The sequence below is a fragment of the Danio rerio genome, chromosome 14 (assembly GCF_049306965.1).
Source record: "Danio rerio strain Tuebingen ecotype United States chromosome 14, GRCz12tu, whole genome shotgun sequence".
NCBI classification, from domain to species: Eukaryota; Metazoa; Chordata; class Actinopteri; order Cypriniformes; family Danionidae; genus Danio; species Danio rerio.
Window position 1 is genome coordinate 37,072,453 of NC_133189.1, and position 27,719 is coordinate 37,100,171.

The 27,719-nt window shown below is 34.2% G+C and overlaps 1 protein-coding gene across 5 annotated transcripts in view; it reads right to left on the reverse strand.

Annotated features, from left to right (window-relative positions):
- The window catches only part of atp11c (ATPase phospholipid transporting 11C (ATP11C blood group)), a 129,139-nt gene that overhangs the window by 26,073 nt on the left and 75,347 nt on the right, over positions 1–27,719 (reverse strand). For all 5 annotated transcript variants that reach the window (XR_012389830.1, XM_009291180.5, XM_021472836.3 and 2 more), the window contains exons 4-17: positions 24,438–24,518; positions 21,412–21,519; positions 20,161–20,289; positions 17,770–17,858; positions 11,250–11,300; positions 10,807–10,871; positions 10,636–10,717; positions 8,072–8,222; positions 7,656–7,853; positions 5,689–5,859; positions 2,013–2,188; positions 1,858–1,929; positions 1,020–1,093; positions 225–328 (exon numbers count right to left, since the gene is read on the reverse strand). Coding sequence is in view for 4 of the 5 variants with exons in the window: in XM_009291180.5 (XP_009289455.2) it covers positions 225–328; positions 1,020–1,093; positions 1,858–1,929; positions 2,013–2,188; positions 5,689–5,859; positions 7,656–7,853; positions 8,072–8,222; positions 10,636–10,717; positions 10,807–10,871; positions 11,250–11,300; positions 17,770–17,858; positions 20,161–20,289; positions 21,412–21,519; positions 24,438–24,518 (1,551 nt within the window). In the remaining variant the exon portion in view is untranslated. The remainder of the gene's footprint in view (positions 1–224; positions 329–1,019; positions 1,094–1,857; positions 1,930–2,012; positions 2,189–5,688; positions 5,860–7,655; positions 7,854–8,071; positions 8,223–10,635; positions 10,718–10,806; positions 10,872–11,249; positions 11,301–17,769; positions 17,859–20,160; positions 20,290–21,411; positions 21,520–24,437; positions 24,519–27,719) is intronic.

Consider the following 27,719-nt stretch of genomic DNA (forward strand, 5'->3'; position numbering starts at 1 on the left):
AGTGGCCAGTGAGAATACGGCATATTGTAATTGGTCTAAAAACAAAAAATATTAAATTGCAACAGAAAAACTTCAGTGTATTTTAAATGTTTTCTTTTCATTAGATTAAAAAGTCTTTCTCAAGACCCAAAATGTGGAATTTTCAAAAGTTAATAGTCCATGAAAAAAAATATTTTTTGCCCCACAAGTCAAACTGGTCAAGATATTAAGATGTACAGTAATACCGTTGCATTTCGCTCAACCTGTAGTCGAATTCTGTCCACCTCCTCTGGTCTGACTCTTGGAAATATGGAAGAATCGGCTCCCTTACAAAACAGCAGCGTGTCCCCTAAATAAAGAAGATGGGAGAGAGACATTCAGAGTTTTACATTACAACATAAAATGGCTTCTTACATAATTTGCAAAACTCACAAGGCACAATTGCTAAGATGTTCAGGAAGGGGTTGCTAAGTGGTTGCCGTGTTCTGGCTGATGAGAAACTGTCTGTATAAATTATTCACATTTTTTTACTTAACAGCTTTTCATTCAGAAGCATTTTAACCTTAAAGAGGGAGTTCATGCCAAAATTAAAATTCTGTCATCATTTACTCACGCTAATGTCAATTCAAAGCCAGACTTTCACTCATCTCCAGAACACAAATTAGGATGTTAATAGTCAAACCAGAGATTTCTGTCTTGCAATTGAAAGTCTATTCACCCAGAACCAATGTTCATAAAGATATTTTTAAAAATGATAAAGTGTTTTTCATTTTTATTTATTTTTATTAATTAATTTGAAAATAAGTGTATATTTAAATTAATTAACAAATAAATTAATTTTTAAAAAGTTAATTTGTACTCAAGTAATTGATTCACTTTGCCAAGTCAAGTTGCCAAAAGGTCACCTCTCTTTGACAAATTATACATTGTTTTGGCTCTATCAACATCAGAAATGTGACAAATCAAGTGATTCAAATCTCAAATTGTAAATATGGCCAACAGCAAATGCCTTAAAACAGCACTGATGATCAGTAGCTCACCTGATTTGGTTTGCACGATGACACTCATTCTCCGCCGAACAGGGTCAAAATTCAGGACATGAAGCAATTTGTACCTGAAATATTGGACACATTTCATACAGTATAGACCCATACATTAACCTTAATTCATACATCTAATTTTATATGACTTCAGACAGTGGTGGAAAATAACAAAGCATTTTTATTAAACAAAGTATTTTATATGTTACTTTACAGTTCCATATTTTTAATATTATATTTTTGGAACCAGTTATGTTAATAAAACATCTTGCTGAATAAATAATCATTTAACTACTGTATAAGTACTTTTTACTATTAATACTTGAGTACATTAAAAAAAAGTACTATAGTATTTTAACTTATAGGGATAGTTTACCAAAAAAATGTGTCATCATTTACTCATCCTTCATTTGTTCAAAACTTAAACAAAAATGTTTTTTTTTTTTTCAGAAAGTTGTGAAAAAAGCAGCCACTTCTATATATATTTTTTTGTTGTTGTTGTTTCTACTATGGAAGTTAAACACTTCTGGTTTGATTCTCAGAAAGATTCCTCAGAAAATCTTGTTGTTTTTTTTTTTTTTTTTTTTCCTTTTTTGTAAAAAAAAAACATCATAAATTCTAATAGTGAGCAAATATAATATAATTTTTTTAACTTTCCCTTTAAGTACAATTGGAAAGCAGTCCTTTATGCTCTTACAGCATAAATATTTGATTAGGATTGCAATACTTTTACTTAAGCACTTGATATATGTTCTTTATCCAGCACTGATTGTCAATGCTAGCACTGATGCAGCATAACATCATTCTTATGAGTCTAGTTTCAAGCATCATAACTTACTCCTCTATATCATTTTGCCTGTTCCTGATCTTCATGTTTTTATTCTCCAAACCTAGAAAGGTGAAGCCGTATCTGAATAGGAGAAAACAATGCCAGTGAGTGCCAGATTGCCATCATCAGATCCAAGATCCAGCAGTACTCAGCAGTTATCTTACTCCATGGCTCCTTTGACCAGTGCGACCTCATCAGGAGAAGATGCGATGAAACCTCTTTCCTCCTCTGCTTTGGGCAGCACCCCATCAATCCCATCAATTTGGTCACTAAGAGTTTCCTCCTTCACCTGCACTGTGTGGCACAGACACAAGGCCCGCAGAAACAACTCCTCTTTCTCCTGGCATATGGGATCAAAACGTAATACGTAAGTTACAAATGTAAATCTGTGAGTAAAGAAAAAATAAAGAAAACTGAATTGAAATATAGGCAACACTTTACACTAAGGTTATGTAACAGAGGCAGCTAGCGAAGTGCTATGCAAGTAAATCTCACTCCTCTGACCTAAAAGGTGCTCTAGCAACAGATGCTAGAGGCCATGGTCTTTGGCCTCCTTGTTACAGCAACTGACTCTTATGTAAAGAATCGGCGGTTCGATCCCAGCTCAGAACAGGTTGGGTGCAGTAGGAATGATGAGTTACATATGGGGGCTCGTCCGGGATGGGAGTGAGTGTAATGGAGGCCAGCTAGCAAAGTGTTATGCAGGTATACCTTACTCTTACAGTTTGATCTGCCGGTTTGATCTCAACTCAGAACGGGTTGGGTGCAGTAGGACCAGTTGGTTAAAGTTATATTAGTTAATACGTTTACTAAAATGAACTAACAATGAACAATACATTTATTACAGTATTTGTTCAGTTTAGTAAGCATTAGTTAATGAAAATACAGCTGTTCCTGGCTCACAGTGCATTAACTAATGTTAACAAACAAAGTTGGATGTGAATAATGCATTATAAATTGTTAAACTATGATTAATTAATGCTGTACAAGCATTGTTTATAATTAGTTCATATTAGTAAATATATTAACTAATAAAACCTTATTGTAAAATGTGACCGAAATATATTACACAATAAGAAAAAAATGACTGAGAAATGACTGCGATTGACTACAAAAAAGAAAACACACTATATATATAACATAAAAGTATTAATAGTAATAGCATTTTTATAAAAAAACGAATAAATAATAAATATATTTTTGCATTATGTTGTGTAGTTTCAAGTGGCAAGAAAAACTAAATAATAGCAGTAAAATAATAAAAATAATAATAATAATAAATTAATAAATATATAAAATAAAATTTTATAAATAAATATATAAAGTTAAACAAATCTGCTACATACATTCTGGAAAAAATAATCAATTCAAATAACAATTCATTTCTGATCCATATAATCAAGATTAATGTTCAAGATTGAAGATGCATCAAAAAAAGATTTGTTGATTTGTCATCATTGTATTGTTTAGATTAGATACGATTTTTGAGTTATTACCATATCAGCTATATCAAGAAAGTTTACATCATAAAGTTTACAAGATTTTCTAAAACATTTTAACAATAAAAAGTCATCAACATCAATAAAAAAATATATATATAATATATAAATTATGTGATATAATGGCAGTTAGAACAATATCTTATTCATTTATAAAACTGACAGACAAAAACAGTTACACGTCTTTTAATACTGGTGCTGAACAATAAACGTTTGATATCTACAACACAGATCATGAACACTACACAGTGACAAGGGCCCTTGAAGAGAAGTGCTCTCAAAGGACTGCCCGTTTACAGTGCATACGAGTGCTATATATAAAAAACGGATTTAATACACATCATTTTATGCTCTCCAAGCCTGCCAACACAAACATTAGACGTTTACAGCCCTTGTGTTTATACTGTATCACAGCCTCAGAGGATTTATAAATTCAAGAAGTCTGCAGTCGCTTTACATATCGATGTGTATGAATCCAACAGCACCACGCACATCTGAGGTTCTGGGTATGGATGTGCTCATCGAACGGTCAGACATTGCATTAGGATGGATTTTGCGTCAAATATGCAATCGGCAAACAAACATATTTTTCCTGTAATTTGATTAAGCAAACATACTGCACTGCAATCATTTTACAGTACAAACTGTGTAAACCAATGGCCTTAAACTCAATTCCTGTAGGGCAGCAGCTCTGCATAGTTTAGCTCCATCCACCTCCAACTCACATCAGCTTAAAGGTCTATAGTAGTCTTGAACATTTTGATTAGTTGGATCAGCTGTGTTTGATTAGGGTTGGAGCAAAACTGTGCAGAGCTGCGGTCCTCCAGGAATCCAGTTTGAGACCAGTGGTGTATAACGTGTCCTTGATGAATAAAAGTAAGTCAATCTATTAAAAAAAAATCAAGAATTCCCACTGTTTTTAACCTGATAATAATAATAATAATAATAATAATAATAATAATAATAATAATAAATATTTGTTAAGCAGCTGACCATTAGATTATAATGATTTCTGAAGAATCATTTGACATTGAGGAGAACTGGAGTAATAGCTTTAAATGTCAGGAATAAATACAAATTTTAATTACAAAATAAACTCTTATTTAATATTTTACTAATATTTCTCAAACAAATTCGATCAAATGCAACCTCTGTGACGAGTGTGCTCTCACACCAGGTTCAATTGCTTCGATCGAACATAAGTTTGATTGTCCCCCCTTGCCACCTTCTCTGCTGGTTTGTGTTCACACCATCTTTTCCTTCTGAGCCCCGGTACACTTATGTAATCAAGCTGCTGTTTTGGTTACAGCTGTTGCTAGGTAACAGCACCAAAAAGTAGATGTTCGCATATCATGGTCATTCTGCTTTTACTGAATCCAAAACCAAAATACAAATAACCACTTGCGTCTATCTGCCGCTAAAACTGTTAAAAATGCTCAGAACATCAAGCGATGTCTGCAGAAGATGTTTTTTGTTGGAGACAAGCAGACATTATCTCTGTTTGCACTGGGTCAGTCCCACATGTCGCCAAGGTAAGTGATACACAGAGACACACACACAGAGACAGACACAAAGAGACACACACACACACACACACACACAAAACACAGAGACACAGAGACAGACACAGAGACAGACACAGAGACAGACACAGAGACAGACACAGAGACAGACACAGAGACAGACACACACACACACACACACACACACACACAGACACACACAGACACACACAGACACACACAGACACACACAGACACACACAGACACACACAGACACACACACACACAGTTCTCTTCCATTATTAGGTACGATTGCATTTATATGAGAAGTGAACCATACTAGAGTTCTTTCAGGTGAACTTGGGTACGGTTTATGGGTGTGCACCCGAGTTTGGAGGACACATTCCCACTAGCTAAACGTACCGTACACTGACGTAAAACGAACCCAGGTGCAGACGAAAAGTGCTAGTGTGAAAGCAACATTAAAAAAATCTTACTGATCCCCAGTAGTGTATGTAGCATAATACAATTTTTTATTTATATATTGAAATTAAACAAACATATTGAACTCACTATATAACCAAGCTAATGTACGGCTTCTTTGTTTGGATCATGATTACAGTGCTTTTTTTTTGTTTGTTTTTTTGCATGTTAATTTTACATCACCCTGCCTCTGATCCAGTAAATCAATATCTCATTCACATTTTAATATTTGGTTGTTTCTAGATTTGAAAAGAACTAATTAATAAAAAGAAAAGAAAACTGGGCTGTTTGCTTGTTAAAAAAATAAAGAAATGATAAATTCAGATTGAAGGTGCATCATTAGATAGTGACTCACCCGTCCAGCCTTCTCCTGCAGTTTATTGAGCGGCCCGTCGGTGACGGTGAAGCCGTCCAGCTCTCCGTGGGCATCTCTGTGTCTGTACTGGAAGCCGTCAATACAGCACTCAATGAACTCCATGTTGTTTTGGGTCAGTGTGCCCGTCTTGTCTGTGAATACATATTCCACCTGCAGGCCGGAGACAAATGTTGACCTTACCGACAATAAACCCAGGCTATAAAGCAGTCGTTCCCAAATGAACAGAGTCGGGCGATAAGAATGGACTATTAATTTGTAACAAAAGAAGTCTGTTTGCATAAATCAGTTTAATGAAGCATGGCCTGTAATTTAGAGGAATGGTCTGCATAAGTGACAGAGGGTGATCTATGACCTCAGAGCACAGGGTCTGCTCAGATTATCAGCAATTATTCATTTGGACATTCAGAGTGGAAAAAAAAAAAAGAGCATAATTTTTAAAAATCTTATTTTCATTTTAAATAACAAAAACATGGAGTATTAAGATGTGTAGATTGTGAAAGAAGTGAAAGAAAGAAAGAAAGAAAGAAAAAGAAATAAAGAATAAAAAGAAATAAAGAACAAACAAAAAAGAACAAATGAACAAAAGAAAAAAGAGAAATAAATATTGAAAGAACAAATGAAAGAAAAAAAATGAAATGAAATAAAGAAACAACAAAATAAAAAATACAAATAAAACTTGAAAAAAGAAAGAAAGAAAGAAAGAAAATTAAAAAAAAAAAAAAAAGAATGAAATAAAGAAAAAAAAGGAGAGCAACGAACAGAAAATAAGAGCAAAAAGGACAAAATAAAGAATGGAATAAAGAAAGAAAAGAACGAAAGAAAGAAAAAAGGAAATTAAAGAACTAAATAAAAAATTAAAGAAAGAAAAAAAGAAATAAATAATGAAAGTAAAAAAGAATGAAATGACAAAAAAAAAACAAATTAAAGAACAAAAAAAAACAAGACAGAACGAAACAAAAAAGAAAAAACAACAGAAAGAAAGAAGAAAATAAAAAACAAGAAAGAAAAAAACAATAAAGAACGAAAGAAAGAAAAGGAAAAAAAAGAGAACGAAACAAAAGAAAGAACAAAATAAAAAATAAGATAGAAAAAGAACAAAATAATGAAAGAAAGAAAAGAAAAAAGAAAGAAAGAAAAATAAAGAACAAAAAAGAAAGAAAGATCAAAATTAAGAACAAAAAGAATGAAAGAAAGAAAGAAAAAACTAAATTAAAAAGAACAATAAAAATCGAAAGAAAGAAAAAAATTAAAGGAATAATGAACAAAGAACGAAAGAAAATAAAAAAGAAACAAAGAAGAAAATAAAGAAGAAAAAAAAATAAATTAAATTAAAAACAAGTAGGATCAAACAAAAGAAAGAAAAAAAGAAAGAACAAAAGAAAGAAAGAAATTAAGAACAAAAAAGTAAAAAATGAACAAAATAAAGGACGAAATAAAGGACGAAAGAAAGAAAGAAAGAAAGAAAGAAAGAAAGAAAGAAAGAAAATGTCCTTGACTGTAATGACAATAACCTCACAATGCAGCAAACAGAAACTGATGCGATTCATAAATAAACTGAATTTACATGATAGAGGCTATTATTTATGCAGAACAGCATTGACTGATACTAGTAATGAATGGGGTACAAATAATAAATAAATAAATAAATAAATAAATAAACAAGATCTGCATGTTAAGTTCACGTCGGTTTCCCCCGGGTGCTCCGGTTTCCCCCACAAGTCCAAACACATGCGCCATAGGTGAAATGATTAAACTAAATTGCCTGTAGTGTGTGAGTGTATGGGTGTTTCCCAGTGATGGGTTGCAGCTGGAGGGGCATCCGCTGCATAAAACATATGCTTGATAAGTTCATTCCGCTGTGGCGACCCCTGATTAATAAAGGGACTAAGCCCAAAAGAAAATGAATAAATGAACGAATGAAGTTATATTTGCTTAAAGTGTCCAACCTGGCCAAGTTCCTCATTGAGGTCAGACGTGTTGACGAGCGCTCCCTCCTCGATCTCTGGGTCAAAGAAATCATTATCCCACTTGATAAAGAAGGAGCCCAGAAACTTCTGCATCTCCACAGTGACGTACATGGACACGGGGATGATGAAGTTGAAGAGGACCATGAAGGAGAGGAAGTCTGTAAACATCTTCAGGTACTGAAACAGAGAGCACAATATCATGCCTGGAACATGGAGGTTAAACATAAAGCTACTCCCTAATTATGATTTATTAGGTATGATGAGAGTAAGAGCTGACCGCAGCCACTAGAGACCAGATTAGCTCCTAATTTATATTAATTGCATCAAGAATGAGTGATGATATAATGAGGGAGTTGTTAATTGATTGATGCAGTCATGATCAAAAAACCTCTCACCATGTTAGTTTCTTTCTCCTTCTGAGTTTTCTCATTGTACCAGGGCTCATCTTGACCTTCTTTGCTCTGCCACACGTACTTTAGTGTAGTACAAACCACAGCTTTACTGATGAGGATACATAGATACACCAGTAGAAAGGCATTGATGGATCTGGAAAAAAGAAACAATACTGTGAATACTGTCAAGAATACAAGTCAAGCAGCTAAATCAGTAAAAAACCTAAATAAGAAAGTTTGATGACAGTACTGTACATAATATTTTACTAGACACTAGTATACAGCTTAAAGTGACATTTAAAGGCTTAACTAGGTTAACTAGGGAGGTTAGGCATCATATATAATGTATAAAAGTGGTTTGTTCTGTAGCTAGTCTAAAAAAATTTGCTTGAGGGGGCTAATAATATTGACCTTAAAATGTTTTTTTTATTAATATTAAAAACTGTTTTCCCTCTAGCCAAAATAAAACAAATAAGACTTTTTTTTCCTAAAGAAAAATATGGGAATTACTGTGGAAATTTCCTTTATCTGTTAAATATGACTTGAGAAATAACTAAAAATATTTCAAAAATGTACCCATAACTGTGTGTGTGTGTGTGTGTGTGTGTGTGTGTGTGTGTGTGTGTGTGTGTGTGTGTGCGTGCGTGTGCGTGCATATATCATTCATTTATTCATTCATTTTCTTGTCGGCTTAGTCCCTTTATTAATCCGGGGTTGCCACAGCGGAATGAACCACTAACTTATCACATTTTTATGCAGCGTATGCCCTTCCAGCCGCAACTCATCTTTGGGAAACATCCACACACACACTCATACACTACGGACAATTTAGCCTACCCAATTCACCTGTACTGCATGTCTTTGGCCTGTGGGGGAAACCGGAGTACCCGAAGGAAACCCACGTGAACGCAACGAGAACATGCAAACTCCACACAGAAACACCAACTGAGCAGAGGATCAAACCAGCGACCAAACGACCTTCTTGCTGTGAGACGACAGCACTACCTACTGCACCACTGCGTCGCAGTGTGTATATCATTTGGTGTTAATTAATATTATTTATATAGTATATCTCATATTTGAACTAATTTAAAATGATTAATGTAATGATTTTAAACTCCCTCCTGGCCGTCAGGAAGGAGCAGGCGAAGAACCGATGAAATTTAAAGAACTTATTAAAGAGAAAAAAATAAAGACAGAACAGACAGTCGAACTAAAAACAAACACAACGTAAACATGTCCAAGCCTGGACCTCTCTCTTCCTCTGTCATCACTCATCCTCTTATAATCCAGAGCTCCTTCGCGGGACACGAGGTCGGTGTGCGCCACTAGGCATGGGACGGTATAAAATTCTGACAGTATGATAAACTTGGATAAAAATATTAGGGTTTCACGATATCAAGGTTTTGTGATTATTGTGAATTTTTTTACTTTTTAAATGTCTGGGTAAACAAACAACAATCTTTTTTTCCCCTTTGAAAACAATATATTTTAGTTTTTAAAAGATTTGTAAAATTTTGGAGCTGTAAACATGTCAGACTAAATCCTGAAAATTAACTGTAGACTTCTGTGGACTTCATTAGTTTCAAAAATATAGATTTCTTTACAACTAAAATTGGCATCTTTGGATAACTTATCTGCTGGATATACTGTTGTACAAAACAACAAAAAAAAGTAAAGTAAAAATCTTACACATACTTTGTAAACGAAATTACAGGAAAATTTGGCGGTTTTAAAACCTTGACTTTTCCAAACCGCCTTGAAAATGGTGATCCCACTGGATCTTTCCCATGGCTCTCGACCCCGTGCTCTCGACATGCACTATAGGTGAACTTAATAAGCTAAAGTGTCCAGTGTATGTGTGTGAATGAGAGTGTATGGGTGTTTCCCATTGATGGGTTGCACATAGAAGGGCATCTGCTGCGTAAAACATGCTGGATAAGTTGGCAGTTCATTTCGCTGTGGCGACATCTGGTTAATTAAGGGACTAAGCAGAAAAGAAAATGAATAAACGAATGTATGAATGAATAATAATAATAATTATTATTATTATTACAGATGATAAATAAAAAGCATGAAAAAACAAACATATCAATTATAATATTAAATGCAATAATGATAATAACAACAATAATTATTTATATTCTTTTATAAGGGTAAGTAAATCTAAACCAAACCAATCTAAAACAAAACCAAAAAATAAAATCGCCATACAGATAATTCAGTTCATTATATAAATCACAAAACATAATTCATACAACTAAATTACAATTAAACTAATTATTTTATTCTTTCATTTATAAAATAATTAATAGCTACTTAATTACAATTAAACTTAGCTTTACTAGATTTTGATTAACTAAATTGTTATAATCAGTCAGAATCATGCAGATTCAGATACGATACTCTCACATCCGCCACCAAAAAAGCCCCCACACTGATTAAAAGACTAATCCTGGGTTTTCCAATCAATACCGAATCACTGAAATGAACATTGCTAATCATCTGAAAATCAATACACTGAACCTTACGGCCCGCTGGGGTACAACAAGACTCTCATCACTCACTTTTCCACAGCTGATCGTTTCTGAGATTTGCCCTGGTAGTTGAGCGCCATCTTGGTCTCCATGCCTGTATACACTGCAACACCTTCAGAAAGAAAAGCAAAGACCAGTCCAAGAGTTCAAAACAATCCCTCATCATCGAAAAACTCCAAATTAACAGGGGCCACAACCTACCATAAATCTCCTTGGTGTTCTTTAGTGTAGCACCTTTAAGGAGAAGGTTCTCCGGGCCCAAAGATCTAAACGAAACCATAAAAAACAAACAATTATGCCAATAAAGACACGTCCTGGCATCCAAACCCAGCGTTAAAGTGCCTCCTAATGAGCAGCATTTCTGCAAGAAGTATGTAGGTCTGTTTGGCTTGGCCCGCTCTTGTGAAGGACACGGTGTAGAGACTCATAAAAAACATTTCAAATGGGCCGGTGACAAATGGAAGCAGAGCGAGCGGGGCTTGAGAAGCTGCCAGGCCGGCTTTACTTTAATGCTGCGATGGCGTTACGGGTCGATGGAATAATGATCAGAGGCTAATGCAAAGGGAAAAGACAGAGCTGGAGTGACTAGGAGCTACTGGGGGGGATATATTGGACCCATGGGATCAAACCAAAGACGCTCTCACCTTACTGCTTCCTCCTGCTCCGGCTTGTAAATGTGCATTCGTCCCACGAACCTGCAGAAAAGCAAACAAGCTCCAGTCAAGCATGTTCACGCATGTTCTCTCAGCCACTAACGCACATGAAAAAAGGACAAATGAATGTAGTCGTCAAAAGAACATAGTGAGAGAAATCGAAGAGGTCAACCTGAAAACTAATACAATCTTTTGTAATAATAAAGATGCATGATAGTGTTGTTGTGGCCACTTCAAAATCCTGTAATTATTTAATAGAGATGCACCGATTGCCATTATCTCGGCCAATTCCGATTTCAGGTTTGACCTACAGACACAGATTTTTGCCAATTGCGATTTTTTTTCTAACTATAATTATAGTTAAAAATAATAATTACAGTAAAAAATAAACATTACAGTTCCCCCAAACTGCATTAACAACATTTAAATGTCTTGTGAAATTAAAAAAACATTTGATGTTAGTTTCAGTCTGTCAGTTTTAAAGATATTTTTTTTGCTAGTGCAGGGGTTTTTAAACTGGTGCGCGCCCCACCAGGGTGGCGCCAACACCTATAAAGAGGTCGCGAGACATTGAGGCGTGCACTTGCGTAAATTATGATGATGATTTTTATGCGTTCACTATTAGATGCGTGAATCTAATTAACGTTAGCTCCACAGCTAACTATCAGGCCCCTGTAGAGTTAATGCATTCCAGTAAAATATATAAAAATAAAATGAAGCGGGTGCTTTTTAAAACAAAAGACGGTGAAAGTCAAACCGGTGAGCTGTCTGACAAAAAAAGAGCCCTTCTGAATAAAATCAGAAAGATGCCCTTCTGGATCTTTCACTTCCTTTAAAGACCACTGACTGTTTACATTTAGATACAAAGTTTACATAGTTTTACATACATTGCCTTAATCTGAATAAGACAATAATATTCACGTTTCCTGCAGAGTCTCATCTGGGTTTGGTGTTTCATCTCCATTTTCTCGACTTTAACTGCAGTTCGGCAGTTTAACTTTCACTTATGAACATTTCATTCATCTCCCCGTAACAAACTGGGGTATAAGACACTAATTATAGATACCGCACATCAGATGGAAAGAAAAAAAACTTCCGCATTTCACATCTTGTGAATCTTGTGGATCTTGTCACAAAATGGAAAAGTCCTACATGACGATATTGGTTTGATTGCGATGTTTACTTCATTAATGCCACTAATTTAAGCATACTCTACGTGTTAATTCCATTTCTGGTTAGTTCAATTATGACTTCGGATTAAGGTAATCAAAAATCGCTGTTTACATGGTAGACTCTTAACCAGAGTATTGTCTTAATCATATTAAAATTGCATTAAAGTATTGTTGCCCATGTAAACATACTCAATGTTCAACTCAACCACACCATCTGTAGGGGCATGTGCATCTCTATGGCCATGCTGCACGTGCAGCTGCTAACAAATTGGACTAGCTGAAATCAATCAGATGAATCTCCCTATTCCAGTCTCTGGCCTGCCGATAGGTGCATCTCTATTATTAAAACATTTAGTATGTCTATTAAGAATATTTAGATTCAGATGCTGTATTTGTCAGTGTTTTTGTTAATACTGGGGCTGCACGATATATCGTTTCAGCATCGATACTGCAATGTGTGCATCTGAAATAGTCACATCGCGAACATATGCAATGTTGAGTCTGAATTATAGTTGACCAGGAGCTACAGAATTGTATTTAATCACAATATTTATATGGACTTTATATGATTTATGCAACAAAAAAAGTTATTTAATTTCTGTACCATAATACTGTTAGACTGTCCAGAAAACCATAACAAAGTGTATTCAAACAACAATCTTTTGAAACAGGTCGTGCAGCAAACAATATCAGGCAGCCCTAGTTAAAACTATAAAATAAAGCTCAAATAAATTTTAAAATATTTGTTTTATTAAAGCGACCATAAAATTAAAAGCGGCAACTTTTGAAGCATTTATTTTTCGTGTTCAAAGGATTTAAGAAGTTAAAAATTAAAACTACCATAACTGTTTAATGAAGCTAATAAATTATGTAAATTTTTATTATCTTAAACATTTGCATAACTTCTGTAAAAACATGTAGAAATTTCTCATTGATTTTATTACTCTTTTTTTTACATCAATTAATTTCTTTCTTTTTTTAAATTATTTTTTCGGGGTTTTCACCTTTATTTTTGATAGGACAGTATAGATAATTGACAGGAAAGCATGGGGAGCAGAGAGAGGGGAAGGATCGGCATAGGACCGCGAGGCGGAATCGAACCCGGGTCGCCGCGAGCACCGGAGTGCATGTGTCGACGCACCAACCACTACATCACTAGCGCCGACTACATCAATTAATTTCTAACGAGACCTCATTGTAAAGTATTCTCTATTGTTCTTTAATGTATGTTCACAATTTGTTTAAGTGAGTTTAAACATAATAAAGATAGGAGTTAATTTTGCTATTATACATGCTAAAGTAACCCTACAGTATTTTGGAGCTCATGTCTTATTATTTATTGTAACAATTATGATATTGTATATATATTGTGATAAAATTATAATTTATCGTGATAAGAAATGCCTAGTGGTGACCCCATTTCCTGTGCTTTACATAATCCCCATCCATATTAAAGTTGCTTGATGATCATATCTGTATTCCAGTACAGTCCACCATGCAAATGACCCTTGTACGAAATGAACCAATTACAAGGAAGATGCTCATTGGTGATGACCCAACAGTCTGGCGTGCTGGCAACAGCCCTTTGAAGTTTTTTTTAGAGACGGAATTTTAGCAGGCGACATCTGGTGTTCTAGAAATCAAAAATGCAAATGTACTTCTGCCTAAAGAGCTTTTAATGTGACGTGATTTGCTATAGGGGGCGCTGAGGAGTTAAACTGCTGGTACAGTTGGACTGCCGCCTCTCTAAACTTGCAGATAGTGTTTGTTTCAAGGTCTGTTTGTTCTTGTATTACTCAAGCAGAGAGGACGGATAGTGTTCGACTTTTCCTTGGAATCACATCATTAACCACTGATCTAAAATCAAACAACCTCTGGAGACGAGATAAACTGCGCTCAAACTGGATCCAACATATTATGGAAGATGCATTTTTTAAAAGATGGTGCACCCAAAAATGTAATTACATAACTTGGTTTTGTTTCAGTGCAGTATCATTTTCGTTATGTCTAAGACCACAAAAGGAGATATTATATTTTTAAAATCATTCAGATGATGCTGGTGATTAAAAATGAAGAATTAAAAGAATAGCTCAGCCCTCCAAAAATATAATTTTTCTGTAAATTTAACAATATGTGGGTGAACTTTTTTCATCTTCAGAAGAATATCAAACAGTTTGTTGATGAATTGAGGTCATTTTTTATTAGGGCTGCACAATATATCGATTCATCATCGATATTGTAATGTGCGAGTCCGCAATAGTCACATCACAGGGATCTGGAATGTAGCTGAGATTATAGTTGATGAGAAATTACAGTGAACAACACCAGGGATTCATTTTAGAATTTCACCTTAGAGTGAAAGTATATTATTTGCATGTGTTTTTAAGAGCTGACTGTAAGAATTTGAAGCTAATTTAAGCCATTTGGTCACAATAAATTAAACATGTAGCTTAAAGATTAATTGTATATTATATAATTATTTACTCAAATCGATAGTGTTATTATTATTATTATTATTATTATTATTAATTATTATTATTACTATACAGTGATTATTTAATTTCTGCTTCTGAATACTGTTATACAATCATAAATCCTTGTGCATTTGCATCTTTTATGTTGCATTTAACTTTTCTTATAATTTTTCAAATTTATTTATTTATTTATTTATATTATTTTATTTTATATTTAATTTTATGCATATATGCTATGATATAGAATCATTCTAACCAATCTAAAATTCTTTACGAGCCATTTAAGTAATCTGCTGAAATTGCATTTATATCACATTATATAATGCAGTGAATAAAAATATTGCAATGTCAGTTTTTAATCCAATGTCGTGCAGCTCTAACTCTTATAATGCAATCAATGGTTTCCATTACTTTGAGATTTGAAAAAAGCATATGAGAGAATGCCAAACAAATAAATGTAACTGACAACACAAAGCCTTTTGATGCAAAATGATCCGTCTGTGCATGAAACTGGACATTAGTTACATTACTATTATTTAAATGATTATTTAGTGTATTTATTTTCTTATTAACATTATTTACAGTGGATGGTCCGGTTTGTGAACAGATCATTCTGTTGAACCAATTCTTTTTTTAGAAAACCGAGAGAACACACTAATTAATCAAATAAGACTGAAACCATCTTAAACAGATCATGCTTCCAGCTAGCAAATATTTACAAGTAACTCAATCAAAACTCACTTTCGGAGACGCCTGAGAGTCGCTTCTGCTTAACACAGGCTAATACATCAGGGCATATGCCAGCATATATAACTTTTGCCAGCTCATTCAGCGCTTCAGTTACTCCAACAGTGCCTGAACTGAGGAAACATTTCCAACTCGGACCGAAGAACTAATGAGCCGACGGGATGTGTTTATGGTTTCTGATGGTTTATGTGACAATTTGAGTCATAATTCAACTTTATATGCTTTACACATATAAAACATTCACTTCCGTATTATTATTGGCTGCTTTAATAATTTAATTGAGTATGTTACATCATTGTATGATTACAAAAACAAACTGGGAAATCTTGTTATTTGAAGCAGAAAAAATTTGAACAACCGGATTTTCTTATTTAATAATTATACACTAATTAAAGGTTATACTGTAGCACACTTCCTAATTTTCTCACCCTCAAGGCATTCTAAGTGTACTTTATATGATGTTCTTTTGTCAGATAAACACAATCACAGTAGTTTTAAATGTTAGCCTGGCAGTTTGATGATGTATAATGGTGTTTCAGTAGTGGCCACTTTTTGAAACTTTCAAAAGCACATAAATCCATCATAAAACTAACCCAAGAGTCAACAGGGAGCTAACGTAATAAGTGGATTGATATGGTTTTTAAAGAGAAATATTTAAAAATGTTTAAATCGTGAACTCAAATCACTGACATCTGTTCATTTTCCCGACAGCTTGTTTATCAAAGAAGACAATCAAGAAAACTATTTAGCTTGGAATTGCTGTATAACGTTATATGGTATTTTACTCTTATGCAGAGTTCACAAAAAATGTGAATTTCAGTATTTGCACCAGTAGATTACATTCAATGCCAATGTAAATTTATATTAGGCTGCATGAATGGTGTGCAATGTGTGACCCATTTCTGTGAATGCAAACAACAATGCTTTGCAGCTTCAAAAAATTCAACTAGAGTGAAAAATTTGTGGAAAACATCCTGCGAGTAATCTAGATTGAGTGACGTGGCGCTTCGAGTAAAATAAACAAAATTGAAATGGTTGATTTGATTTATACAGGCTATGAATGATTAGAAAATAATTTTGAATATTATATGAAGTAATATCTGTGTTGTTAAAAGGTATAAATATTTAACATTTTTGAATGTAACATCTGACAGAATCCATCTTAAAAATAAAAAAGCAACTTTTGGGGTCAATAATCTTTTTAAAGAAGTCTCTTTTGCTCATCAAGACTGCATTTACTTGATCAATAACCATGGTAGTATAGTAAAAACGTACTGTGAAATATAGATGCTATAAATGCTTTGAGTCTGGTGTGAACCCAGCATTATTCTTTCGCTATAAACACATCTTATAATTGAGTCACACATACTGTACAGTCAAAAAACAGAAAAAAAGTTGTTTTGAAAGGCCACTTAACAGCCACTAAAATGTTTTTGGTTTATAATTTATTACTATTTTAATAAGTTTTACATATCTATCTGCTTTATAAGACCTTCATAATTCCCTTGTTGGCATATGGGTTAGGTTTATAACCATTCTTTGCACTTTTAGGAGCTTAAAAAAATGGCCACTACCCAACAGCATTGCACATTTCCATTATATGCAAAGATCCAAGATCAAAATTTTAAACTACTCTGTGTTCATCTGACAGAATAAAGTCATATACACTGAGGATGGTTTGAGAGCGAGTAAATTATGAAGTCATTTAAAATTTTGAATGAACTATTAATTTAATTTAACTATTAATTTAATGAAAACGTTAATTTATTTTAAAAAAATACTATTTCATACTCCGAGAACACTTCGAATATATGACTTGTCTCTTGTTTTTTTTTATAAAGATAAACAACATATAATGAACATAAATATATTAGCATCAGCAGGACAACTTGTAAAATTTTTTTAATTTTGTGTTATTTAAAAATAACAAATATTATTTGCTATTTAAAAAAAACAAACATAAAGGGGAGTAAATTATGATTTTTTAAATGAAATCATGTTTTTATTAAATGAATTACTAGTTTAAAGTAGGCTTGTAATGCCTCATGTTTTGATGCACTCATGTGGTAGTGAAAGGTTTCAGATAGGTGTGTGTTTGTGCTTTCGAGGAGTCAGTACTTGTAGAGGTCAGGCTGGGGCTGTTCACACTCGATGGCGGCAGTGAGAACCTGCAGGTCCCTCTCAATGTCTGGCACCGTGTAGTGTGTCTGCAGGAAACACAGGCCAATTAGTATTTCAGGTCATTCTGAACACATAAATACACACGGATGGAAGTGGGAGAAACATGAGGGGCAGTAGGATGATGATGAAGATGACAAGATCTGGGACATCTATTTAAAGAGGCTAAAGAAAAGAAATTGAATGAAGCTGCATTATTGATCATTAAAAGACTGCAAGCTCCATTCTAACACCAAATGATCTTTTAGCTCGATGACTATAATCTCAATCCTTGGCAAGTATGATCACTGTAAACATTAAATCAACACAGCTGCTGGACTAGAGAGAGAAGCTGTTATAATGCAGCTTGAGTCCTTTTAAGCACACAATACTGCTATATCTAGTGGTGTAACAGATCACAGTTGATCCATGATGCGTACGGATTGCAACCCACAGTTCGGAACACGTGTCCGGCAGATTAATAAACTTTTTTACTTGTAGATTAATCCTACATTTGTAATGATCGGAGAGAGATTGCCTCTCGTCTCTTTCAAATCACATGTATGAAAACTTTTAGGATTTTCTGTAAAATATAATTATGACGGAAGTTGTTGTGGATGTTATGGGTTTCTTAGGTGTTGGTTATTAATTTTTGGGTTATTAAAAGTATTTTCTGTCAGTACTTGTCTAGCCTGCATTAATGCATTCAGTGTAAGCTGCACGATAAATCATTAAAAGATCGGGATCTCAACACCCACGCAACATAAATTATAAATGATGGTGCTTTGCATGTTTTTTTATCCTTCGAATTGCTGCATTCAATTCTGTGTTTGAACAAATGCAAAAATCAAGAAAGAGATTAAATCTTTAGTCTTTTGAATTAATTATGAAGTTACAAACAGTCAAACATCACAGAAATACTGGGATAACAGTTCATAGTTTAGATATAATCACTGATGTTTATGGTAAAGATTAAAATCATATGTCATATGTATTTAACTTGACTCTCAAAAATGAAATTGTAGGCAGCAATTACATTATTTAACCAATAGGTGGTTTTTCAACCAACCATGAAAGATATGCCACTGAATAATTCTTTAAAAATGATAATCTAGCAACAAAATATGAAGTTGTATGAGTGAATAACTGAATTATTTATTGAAAATGAGACTAAAAATAAATATGGCTTGTACAAATTATAATGTTAGATTTCTACATTTAGTGTTAGTAGTGGTAACAGTGAACTTTTTACAGTACTGAATATTTCTTCACTTCATTTGTATTATTCTTTTATATGTTTTGTAATAAATGGAAAGCAAATTACACTTGACTCCTCCCCTTTTTTGGCTAATCCGAAAAATGTTCCAATCCATGACTGAAAAACCATAATGTGATCCAAACAGTGAGATTTGTGATCCGTTACACCACTAGTTATTTCTGTTCTTACTTTATAATTTATATATAAAAATGATTTCCACAATAACAAACTAGAGTAAATCATCTGAAGGTAACTTTGTTTCAAATGAAAATTGAATCGTGACTGCATACATTTGTCAGCGTGTAGCGATATGTGCCTTAAATTTGTCTATGATGACTGAATCATTCATTCAATAGATGCGTTTAAAATGTTGATTCAATCAGTGGTGAAACAAGTAACATCTTGAGTCAAACTAATTACTGTAAGTGACTGTAACACTTACACATTATTTGGTTTAATTCTTCACAACTAAAAGAAAATTCTGATCTCTTTTAAAAAAGAAAAATCTCAATTTATCCAAAATCATGCAACTATAGAGTAAATGATTCTATATTGTTCAAATAATTTTTCTCTTCATTTTTGATGTGTCTATGACTGTACATTTAGTCTGCAAAAGATATTTTTGAATCAAGAAAGAGTCAGTGTTCAGTCACACTTTACAATAGTTTCATTAGTCCATGTATTTATTAACATGTTATAACATTATTTATCATAGTTCAACATTCACTAATGCATTATTAAAAATTAATTAATTAATTAATTAAATTTATTAAATTCATTAATGCACTGCGAGCTGACAAACTACCAATGAACAACTTTTTATTTTATCAACTAAGCCGTTAACAAAGATGAATAAACACTGCTATAAATGTATTGTTCATGTTAACTAACATCAACTAAAATAGCAACTTTAGATACTCTCACTGTCGACTTGAAGAACTCTCAATGTCAACATTTTAAGAACATGGATGTATGCTAAAAACGCACTTAGTGGTGCTGTTTGTGTCCAAGCAGACTAAAAACAAATAAATAAGCAGCCCAAAAAAATTAAAAAAGAAATGTTCCAATGCTAAGTGAGAGGTGCTTAAACTCACTTTATGGTTGGATTCTCCATCCAGGCTGGCTGTGGTAACAAAACAAGTGCCGTCTTCTCGACTGGACTGCAATAGAATCAGGTCACAGGGAAAGGTCTCGTCCTCCACCACTTCAACCACATCTCCCACCTGATGCGAACAATCATTTTGACATTAGTAACATTAATCAATGGCATGTCCATGAATTAAAAATACAATTATAAATGTGAATAATTAAAACACTTAATTATTTTAAATTATTGTTTTATTATGTTAATTATTTAATCAAAATTTAAATATATAAATGTAAAAATAAATAAACTGATGAATCAAGTAAAATGAACTAAATAGAAATAATTGATTTGATTTATATGATAAATATGAGGCTACGAATGATCAAAAAATTATTTGAAATACCATTTAAATTAATACCAGTGCGGTTAAGAGTATAAATATCTATTATCTTAGAATGTAACAGCAATCTGAATCAATCTTAAAAATAAAAATGCTACTTTTGGGGTCAATAATCGTTTTAAAGGAGTCTCTTTTGCTTATCCACACTGCAATCATTTAATCAAAAACCTTAGTAGTAGTAAAAACCTACTGTGAAATATTACAATTTAAAACCTGATTTCCATTTCAACACACCTTAAATGCCCCAGTTTATCAGTATTATATCCTCTATCAGAAATCAACTGTGCTTCTTAACATGTTTGTGACACGTTTATCATGACTAGAAAAGTTGGTAACACTTTATTTTGATGGTCCATTTGAGTATCAGTAGACTGCCTGCTTAATATCTGTTGATACTGCATCTAAGCAGACATCTTAACTGACTAAGAACTATGTCGACTTACACTAACCCCAACCTAACAGCCTATTGTTAAACTAATGAGAATTAGTTGGCATTTAGATGCAATGTTATATAAACAAACAGACCATCAAAATAAAGTATGACCAAATTAATTCTATAAAAGAGACTCCTGAACAGTAGTGTACGGTAACAAAGTAATCAGCTAAACACACACAAAGAACGAACATTAAGCTAGCTGTATTGCCAAGCACCTCCAAACATCTGTGACCGTAAGAGTTTGACAGAGGACTGCGCATTTGTTCCATTCCTTATACAGCAAAAGAATGGCTCCAGGCAGTGAACGCCCCTAGTGGGCATAATTCATTAGCACATGTGAAGTATGGCAGCTTGCCACACCCAGCTCCCAAAGTGCCGCTTATAAGAGAGAGTTGGCGAGGGTGCAGTAAACTGAAAGGTACCTTGATCTTCTCGCTCTCCTTCTTCACCGACCGGCCGTCCTCTAGCACAGTCACCGGGTACTTGTTCACCTCGTTGTCTGCTTTATGCCGCAGCCAGTCCTCATAACCCTAGGAGAGATGCAGCGAATGAGAGAACTTGTGTGGGTGAAAAATGCAGAAGGTCAAATGAGGACCGGGACATGTAAAAATAAAACTATTTTCTGAGAAATACACCCATGGTGAACTGAGTCTAGTTTCCATTGCATACAGAAAGATACGTCAGTTGTCCCCACAGAAATTCACTCTCACTGTCCAATCGTTCCTCGTATAAGATTTTACTTGAACAAAAAAGTAAATATTTAGAAGAATGTCTGTAACAAGATATTTGACTACAGCCATTGGAAGACATCCTATGGAAATTACCACGATGTCTTGTCACCAGCATTGTTCAGAATTATCTTCTTTCGTGTTTAACAGAATAAAGAAACTCGTATAGGTTTGGAACAAGAGCAAGGGTGAGTAAATAATGACATTTTTTGGTTTTGGGTGAACTGTAGTGATGGAAACCGGGGTAAAAATGCTTTTTTGTTTTAACTATCATGAGAAAAAAAAAACTAGTTTGATTAAATTCAGCAATAAATATATTTATAAATTGTGTGTGTGGGTGTGTGTATCAAACACAAATCACAAATGGTATTTATCCTAAACAACATCAATTTTAGTATGTGTGCCAAAGTAGGTGTATAAATGTAGGTGGAATATATTAAAGCCAAACAAATGCCTCTCATTCAGAATGAATACAACCATTTATATAATTTTATGAAAAGCAGTTTAGCAGCCAAATGTAAAACATGCAAACAAGGCTTTGCACTTCATTTGAAAGCCATTATGCACATAAAACACCATCACTTGTCAAATTGGAGTATTGGTGCAACTGGCACAGACTGGATCACTGACCATTTAGACTATGCAGAGTTAGGCCCAAACTCCCACCTTTATTGGGACCTACCACTCTTTAGGAGTAAGTATCTAGTAAATGTATTTTCATTTACACAAATTAACACTTAACACTTAAATATCATTTAAACCACAATAAAAATCTTCACAAAAACACTTAAACACTTAATTCCAGTACTTCATTGTATTCAAACACTTAGGGCCCTATCATACACCTGGCGCAGTGTGGCGCAATAGTCTTTTGGTAGTTTCAGCTTGGCGCAAGAGTGGTTTTGAGGCGTTGCGCTACGCTGTTTAAATAGCAAATGCATTAGCGCTCATTTGTGCGCCCATAGGCGTTCTGGTCTAAAAAGGAAGGCGTTCTGAGGCGGACCGCTGGCGCGTTGCCATTTTGAGAAACTAAAATAGATTTTTCATTAGACCAAAACAAACCTGGTCTAAACTCCGGCACAGAGTTGCGCCTCGCTTACGCGCTGCTCAATACGCACAAGAGCAATAGGCAAATATCTTTACATATGAAAAAAATTAAGTGAAAGTGAAAGTAGTTCCATTATCTCTCATTCTCACACAGTAGATGCTCTGTTTAACAGTTTTCTGTTAAAAAAACTGTCAACTGTTTGCTTGTGAAATGCTCAGTTTTTCCACTTAGACTTACTTTGCGTCCTGTAAATAGCGAATGTGCTCTTGGCGCGACGCAGCTGGCTCTTAAAGGGAATGGGAGATGAGACTCTAATTGGTTTATTCTCAAAACACACCTATAACTCATTAAGAAAATAAACTCAACCCTTTTAGACCATGCGCCGCGGCTTAAGGCAGACTTCCCGTCCTTAAATTAGCAAAAACGCGTCCTGACACGCCCTGAAAGCGTTTGCGCCCTGCGTTTTGTGTTCTGCGCATGGACCGTCAAAATAGAGCCCTTAATCATTAAAAACATAATAAACACACATTTTTCCCCTGTCAGGCACACCACAATAGTTTTACCCATTGTCGCCTGTCACCACCTTGTCGCTTCTTACTTCTTCCAAAACAAAAGGATATGTTTTTGGCAAAGATCAACCCATATGAAACAAAATTGTTGTTGTACCTGTGTAAATGTTAAACATTCTTTGGAAACTCCAAATATAATTAATATAGGTTTAATCAGATGAAAAAGTCTACTGAATTATGAGTTATGTCATTATGTATTTCATGATGCCTATCTGAAAAAAACTTGAAATATTTTTTTCCAGAAACTCTGTAATTTAGGACACAGAAAATAGGAATCAGACAGGTTGGAATCTAAAAACATTTGGCATTTGTTACCCAATGGCGACACTTCTGGAAATATTTTATTCAGTTTACATGTAGAATAATGAAGGCAGCTCAACATTTGGTGCATCTCTAATTGTGTCCTCAATGTTAATGGTTATATTTCAGGGCTTGATCAATCAGAGACTACTAGGCAACAGTCCATCAGCCTTTGTTTTCAAAAGTCTGCATTAAACAAGAGAACCCTGAGTTTTCAAACTAAAATGGGGTCTGAAGCATTTCCAAAAGTCTCCTTTCTTAAGGATATTAAAGTACAAAGTAATGTGGACACCAGGAGTATCCTTATCGAATGCTGTGCTTTTCGAAACCAAACTGTACGAGTGTAAACCTATGTTTCCCTATGTGAACCGAGTTCAGGGAAGAGAAGTCATTTGAAGTCAGAATTGGCTGGGGTCACACGGGCCCCCTGGGCTCTTATTTCAAAGCCCAATTAAAGCCTGAGCCCCTCTCAGTGTGAGGCCTCAGTTATCTGGAAGGAAGTCCACCTTCTATTGTGCGTTTTGAAAAAGCACGCGGCGGGCCACTGGAAAAAGTTGAGCCTGAAACAATACATCTAAAGCTGCGAGAGGACCTCCGTGTTGTGACAAGCCCCAGGATCATTTGTTTTGTGTGTGAGAGATGGACTCTGGGGTCAGCCGGACTCTCAGCTGGGGTCGGCATTATTTAAGCAGTGACACATGGCTATAAAACAACTGCTTTCTGCAAGAGAAACTAGAGGCTAGAGGGGAAAAAGAGAGAAACAAGTCAAGAAGAATGGAAAACACAGACGTCATGCAACTAACCTGTTTGATGGCCGTCACCGTGATGACAAAAAACAGAGGTAAACCACTGGTAACAGGGCTGGTTGGGGTATCAACAATCACCTGCAGGCAGACACACAAATATATATTGTTAAAACAGCTTGATTACACAATGAAATTCAAATAGATGTGTAGAAAGTTAGGTATTTTTGTTATACAGTGGAAACCTATTGCACTTTCAGAGAGCTGAAATGTGATGCTGGCATATGTTGGCACTTATTTTAGTTGTACTGTTCAACATGTCAGTAACTTTTAGCTATCTGTTACCCATTTCTGTGGGTGTATTTGCCTCTATATCAACAGTATTTTGTGGATAGTTGCATCATGTTCCTTCCTGCTAAGTATCATGAAAAAAAAAAAAGAAAAAACTTTACATTGTAAAAACTTTGCACAGAAAGGTTGTTAGGCGACAGTGTCACACTGCTCTTGACAACATGTACAGTACACAGACAGTCAAAAGTTTGGGCTTGGTGAGACTTTATTTATTTATTTAAATAATTGTTTTATTCCTTCCAGATACATTAATCATCAACATTTAAGAGTTTCTTAGTTTCTGTGCATGAGAAAAAAATATTTTAGTTTTTATTCTAAAAACTACAGCTGAAATTTCTTTCAAAAATTAATGAAATATTGTTTACATTCATTTCAAATTAGTACAACATACAGTTTAAGTCATTCTTATTGCACTCCAGTGAATTTCAGTACACAATTTCCAAATTATGTTTAACAGTGTATGGAATTTTCACAGTATTTCTTCTGGAAAAAGTCTTATTTATTTATAAAAATCTTATTTATTATTTCGGCTAGATTAAGAACAGTTTAGCCCTTTAGGCAAATATATATATTTTTTTGTATTTGTATTTATATTTTTATATTTTCATACAATGACTTCCCTAATTACCCTAACTTGCCTAGTTAACCTAATTATCCCACTGTACTTAAGCAATAACTAATTATGTTAATAAACAGAAATTTGGGGGAGGGGGAATAAACAGAAAATCAATTGATTTTCATTCACATGACAAATAAAATATTTGTTATTCTGACCACACCACACTACAAAAATAAATTCTCTAAATGGTAATATCTTCGTTAGAAATTCTGAGAAAATATTATAAAATTATCTTCTTTATAGTATAAAACAAACATTACCAGTTTACCCGAATCCATGCGTAATGAATCCAGAAAAACTGAAACATACAAATGGCCTAATTTTGGGTGTACTCACACAAGGCACAATCTCCATACAATGGAGATTGCTTTAGTTACAGTATATTGTTTTTGTATTATTTTAAGTCATTTGAGATGCCATGACACACAGCCAAATCTTTTGCTGAACAGATCCACCACATTTGATGCTCATAAAAAAGTCATGGTGCTGCACAAAAACTAGAATTGAAAAATAATTTTCGTTAAATGAAATAAAAATAAAAGCGAGTTTTTTTTTAAAAACTGACTGAAACTGTATTGTGTACATACAAAATTAACTGAAATTAACAAAAATTATAGCAAAAACGTCCTTCGTTTTCGCCTTTTTAAATGTATTTAATACATAAACTTCTTAGAAGTAAATCTATCTACTTCGCCATGCCAGTTTTACACCAGGTGTTTGAGCCGTACGGCACATCGGAGTCTGTCATTGGCCAGATCAAGACGGTCCTCTTCCAGTCATCCACACTGCTCCCGTGACAAAAACAACGACTGGACATGACAGCAGCACAGTGACAACATTAAATACGACCCGAGCAGATACTTAAACATTTGTGTGCAATAATAGGTTTTATTTCTGTATTAGTGAACGCGAAAAAATCATTCTTTTTAACCGTATCTTTTAAGTGAACCAGTTGAACAAATTCACTAAATCAAACTAAATCATTCAAACCGGTTCACAACTCCAGTAGCACTTAACCACAAAGACTTACTTTTTAACAAGCCTGATACCCCCCTCTGACTCGAAATAAACCAATTTCCGTTATTTGGTTATTAGAACAGTATACATAGATCGGATTTAGGAACGGATGAACTCATAATAATGCGCATGTGTGATTCAGTGAACAGAACTTGTTGTAATTGAACTAAACTTGAGCAACTGCAGCACGGGTAAACCCAGGGCTTAAATCAGAGGATCTGGTGAAATGTACGTTTATTTCACAACATAAAGTCGTAATGGAATTTGAATAAGTGAATCGCGCTTTAATTGGGTTGCAAAACGTAATTGTAAGAAACTTTTCAGATGATGCTGATGTTTTAACTGACTGAAATAATTATTTCTGACAAAAAAATATTCGATATGTTGAGTCCAAATATGGGAGGATTGTCACGAAAGACCTGGTTCACAGAAAAGATCTAAACTTTCCATCACTACTGTGTATTTAACCCCAGAAGCAGCCTTGCACACATATTGAACGGTACTTAGGCCTGCTATCTTGTGGGCTGTTGTATTTGAATTTGAGGATGGGTAGATGAAAGTTGTCATGTGTCCTCTGAATACAGGTTATAAAAATATACTTTTGGTAGAGTTATTATAAAATATTCTGATGATTTTGTTTCTTGCACCTAGCAAATGTCCCAATTTATATAAAATAAATAACACTGAAACTAATAAAAACGAAACTAAAACTAAGCAATTTCAAAATATAAAAACTAGTAAATCTACCTCTAAAAACTAATTAAAGCTATCTGAATTTGAAAACAAAAAGTCAAAATGAAATCAAAATTTCAACTAATGTAAAATCCAAAACTATTTTAATCTTGGGTTTGCTGCAGGTGGCAGCTGATGTGCAGTGAGCAGTTTGCATCTTTAATAAACTATAAGAGTTCACATTCATTGAAAATTGAGAATGAGTAATAAATCCATATGAAATAGTCCCTTAAAAGTGACATTGTGTCTTCAGTTTCGCACTCAGACACGCTTTGCACTCAAACTGCAAAACCCAATCAGGGTCAGGGTTGCCCAAAAATCGAGATCAAACACGCGGTTCAGGTAGCCTAGTGTGAGTAAACCCTTTATTTTTTTGCTGTTTGTGTGACAGAACAGCTGGATATAGTTGAACATTTATTTTTATTTTCCTGATCAGAAGTGTTAACCAAAACGGACACTAAGGAAACCCCACCAAAAGCAGCAAATGAACAGGAAAACCATGTGTCACATCTTAACCAGTAATATCATGCATGATCAAAATGCCACAAACACCTGTCTAACTGTCACACAGTGGAGGTTACAAACCACTGGGAGTTTTTATACGCACTCTCTGTTTAGTTATG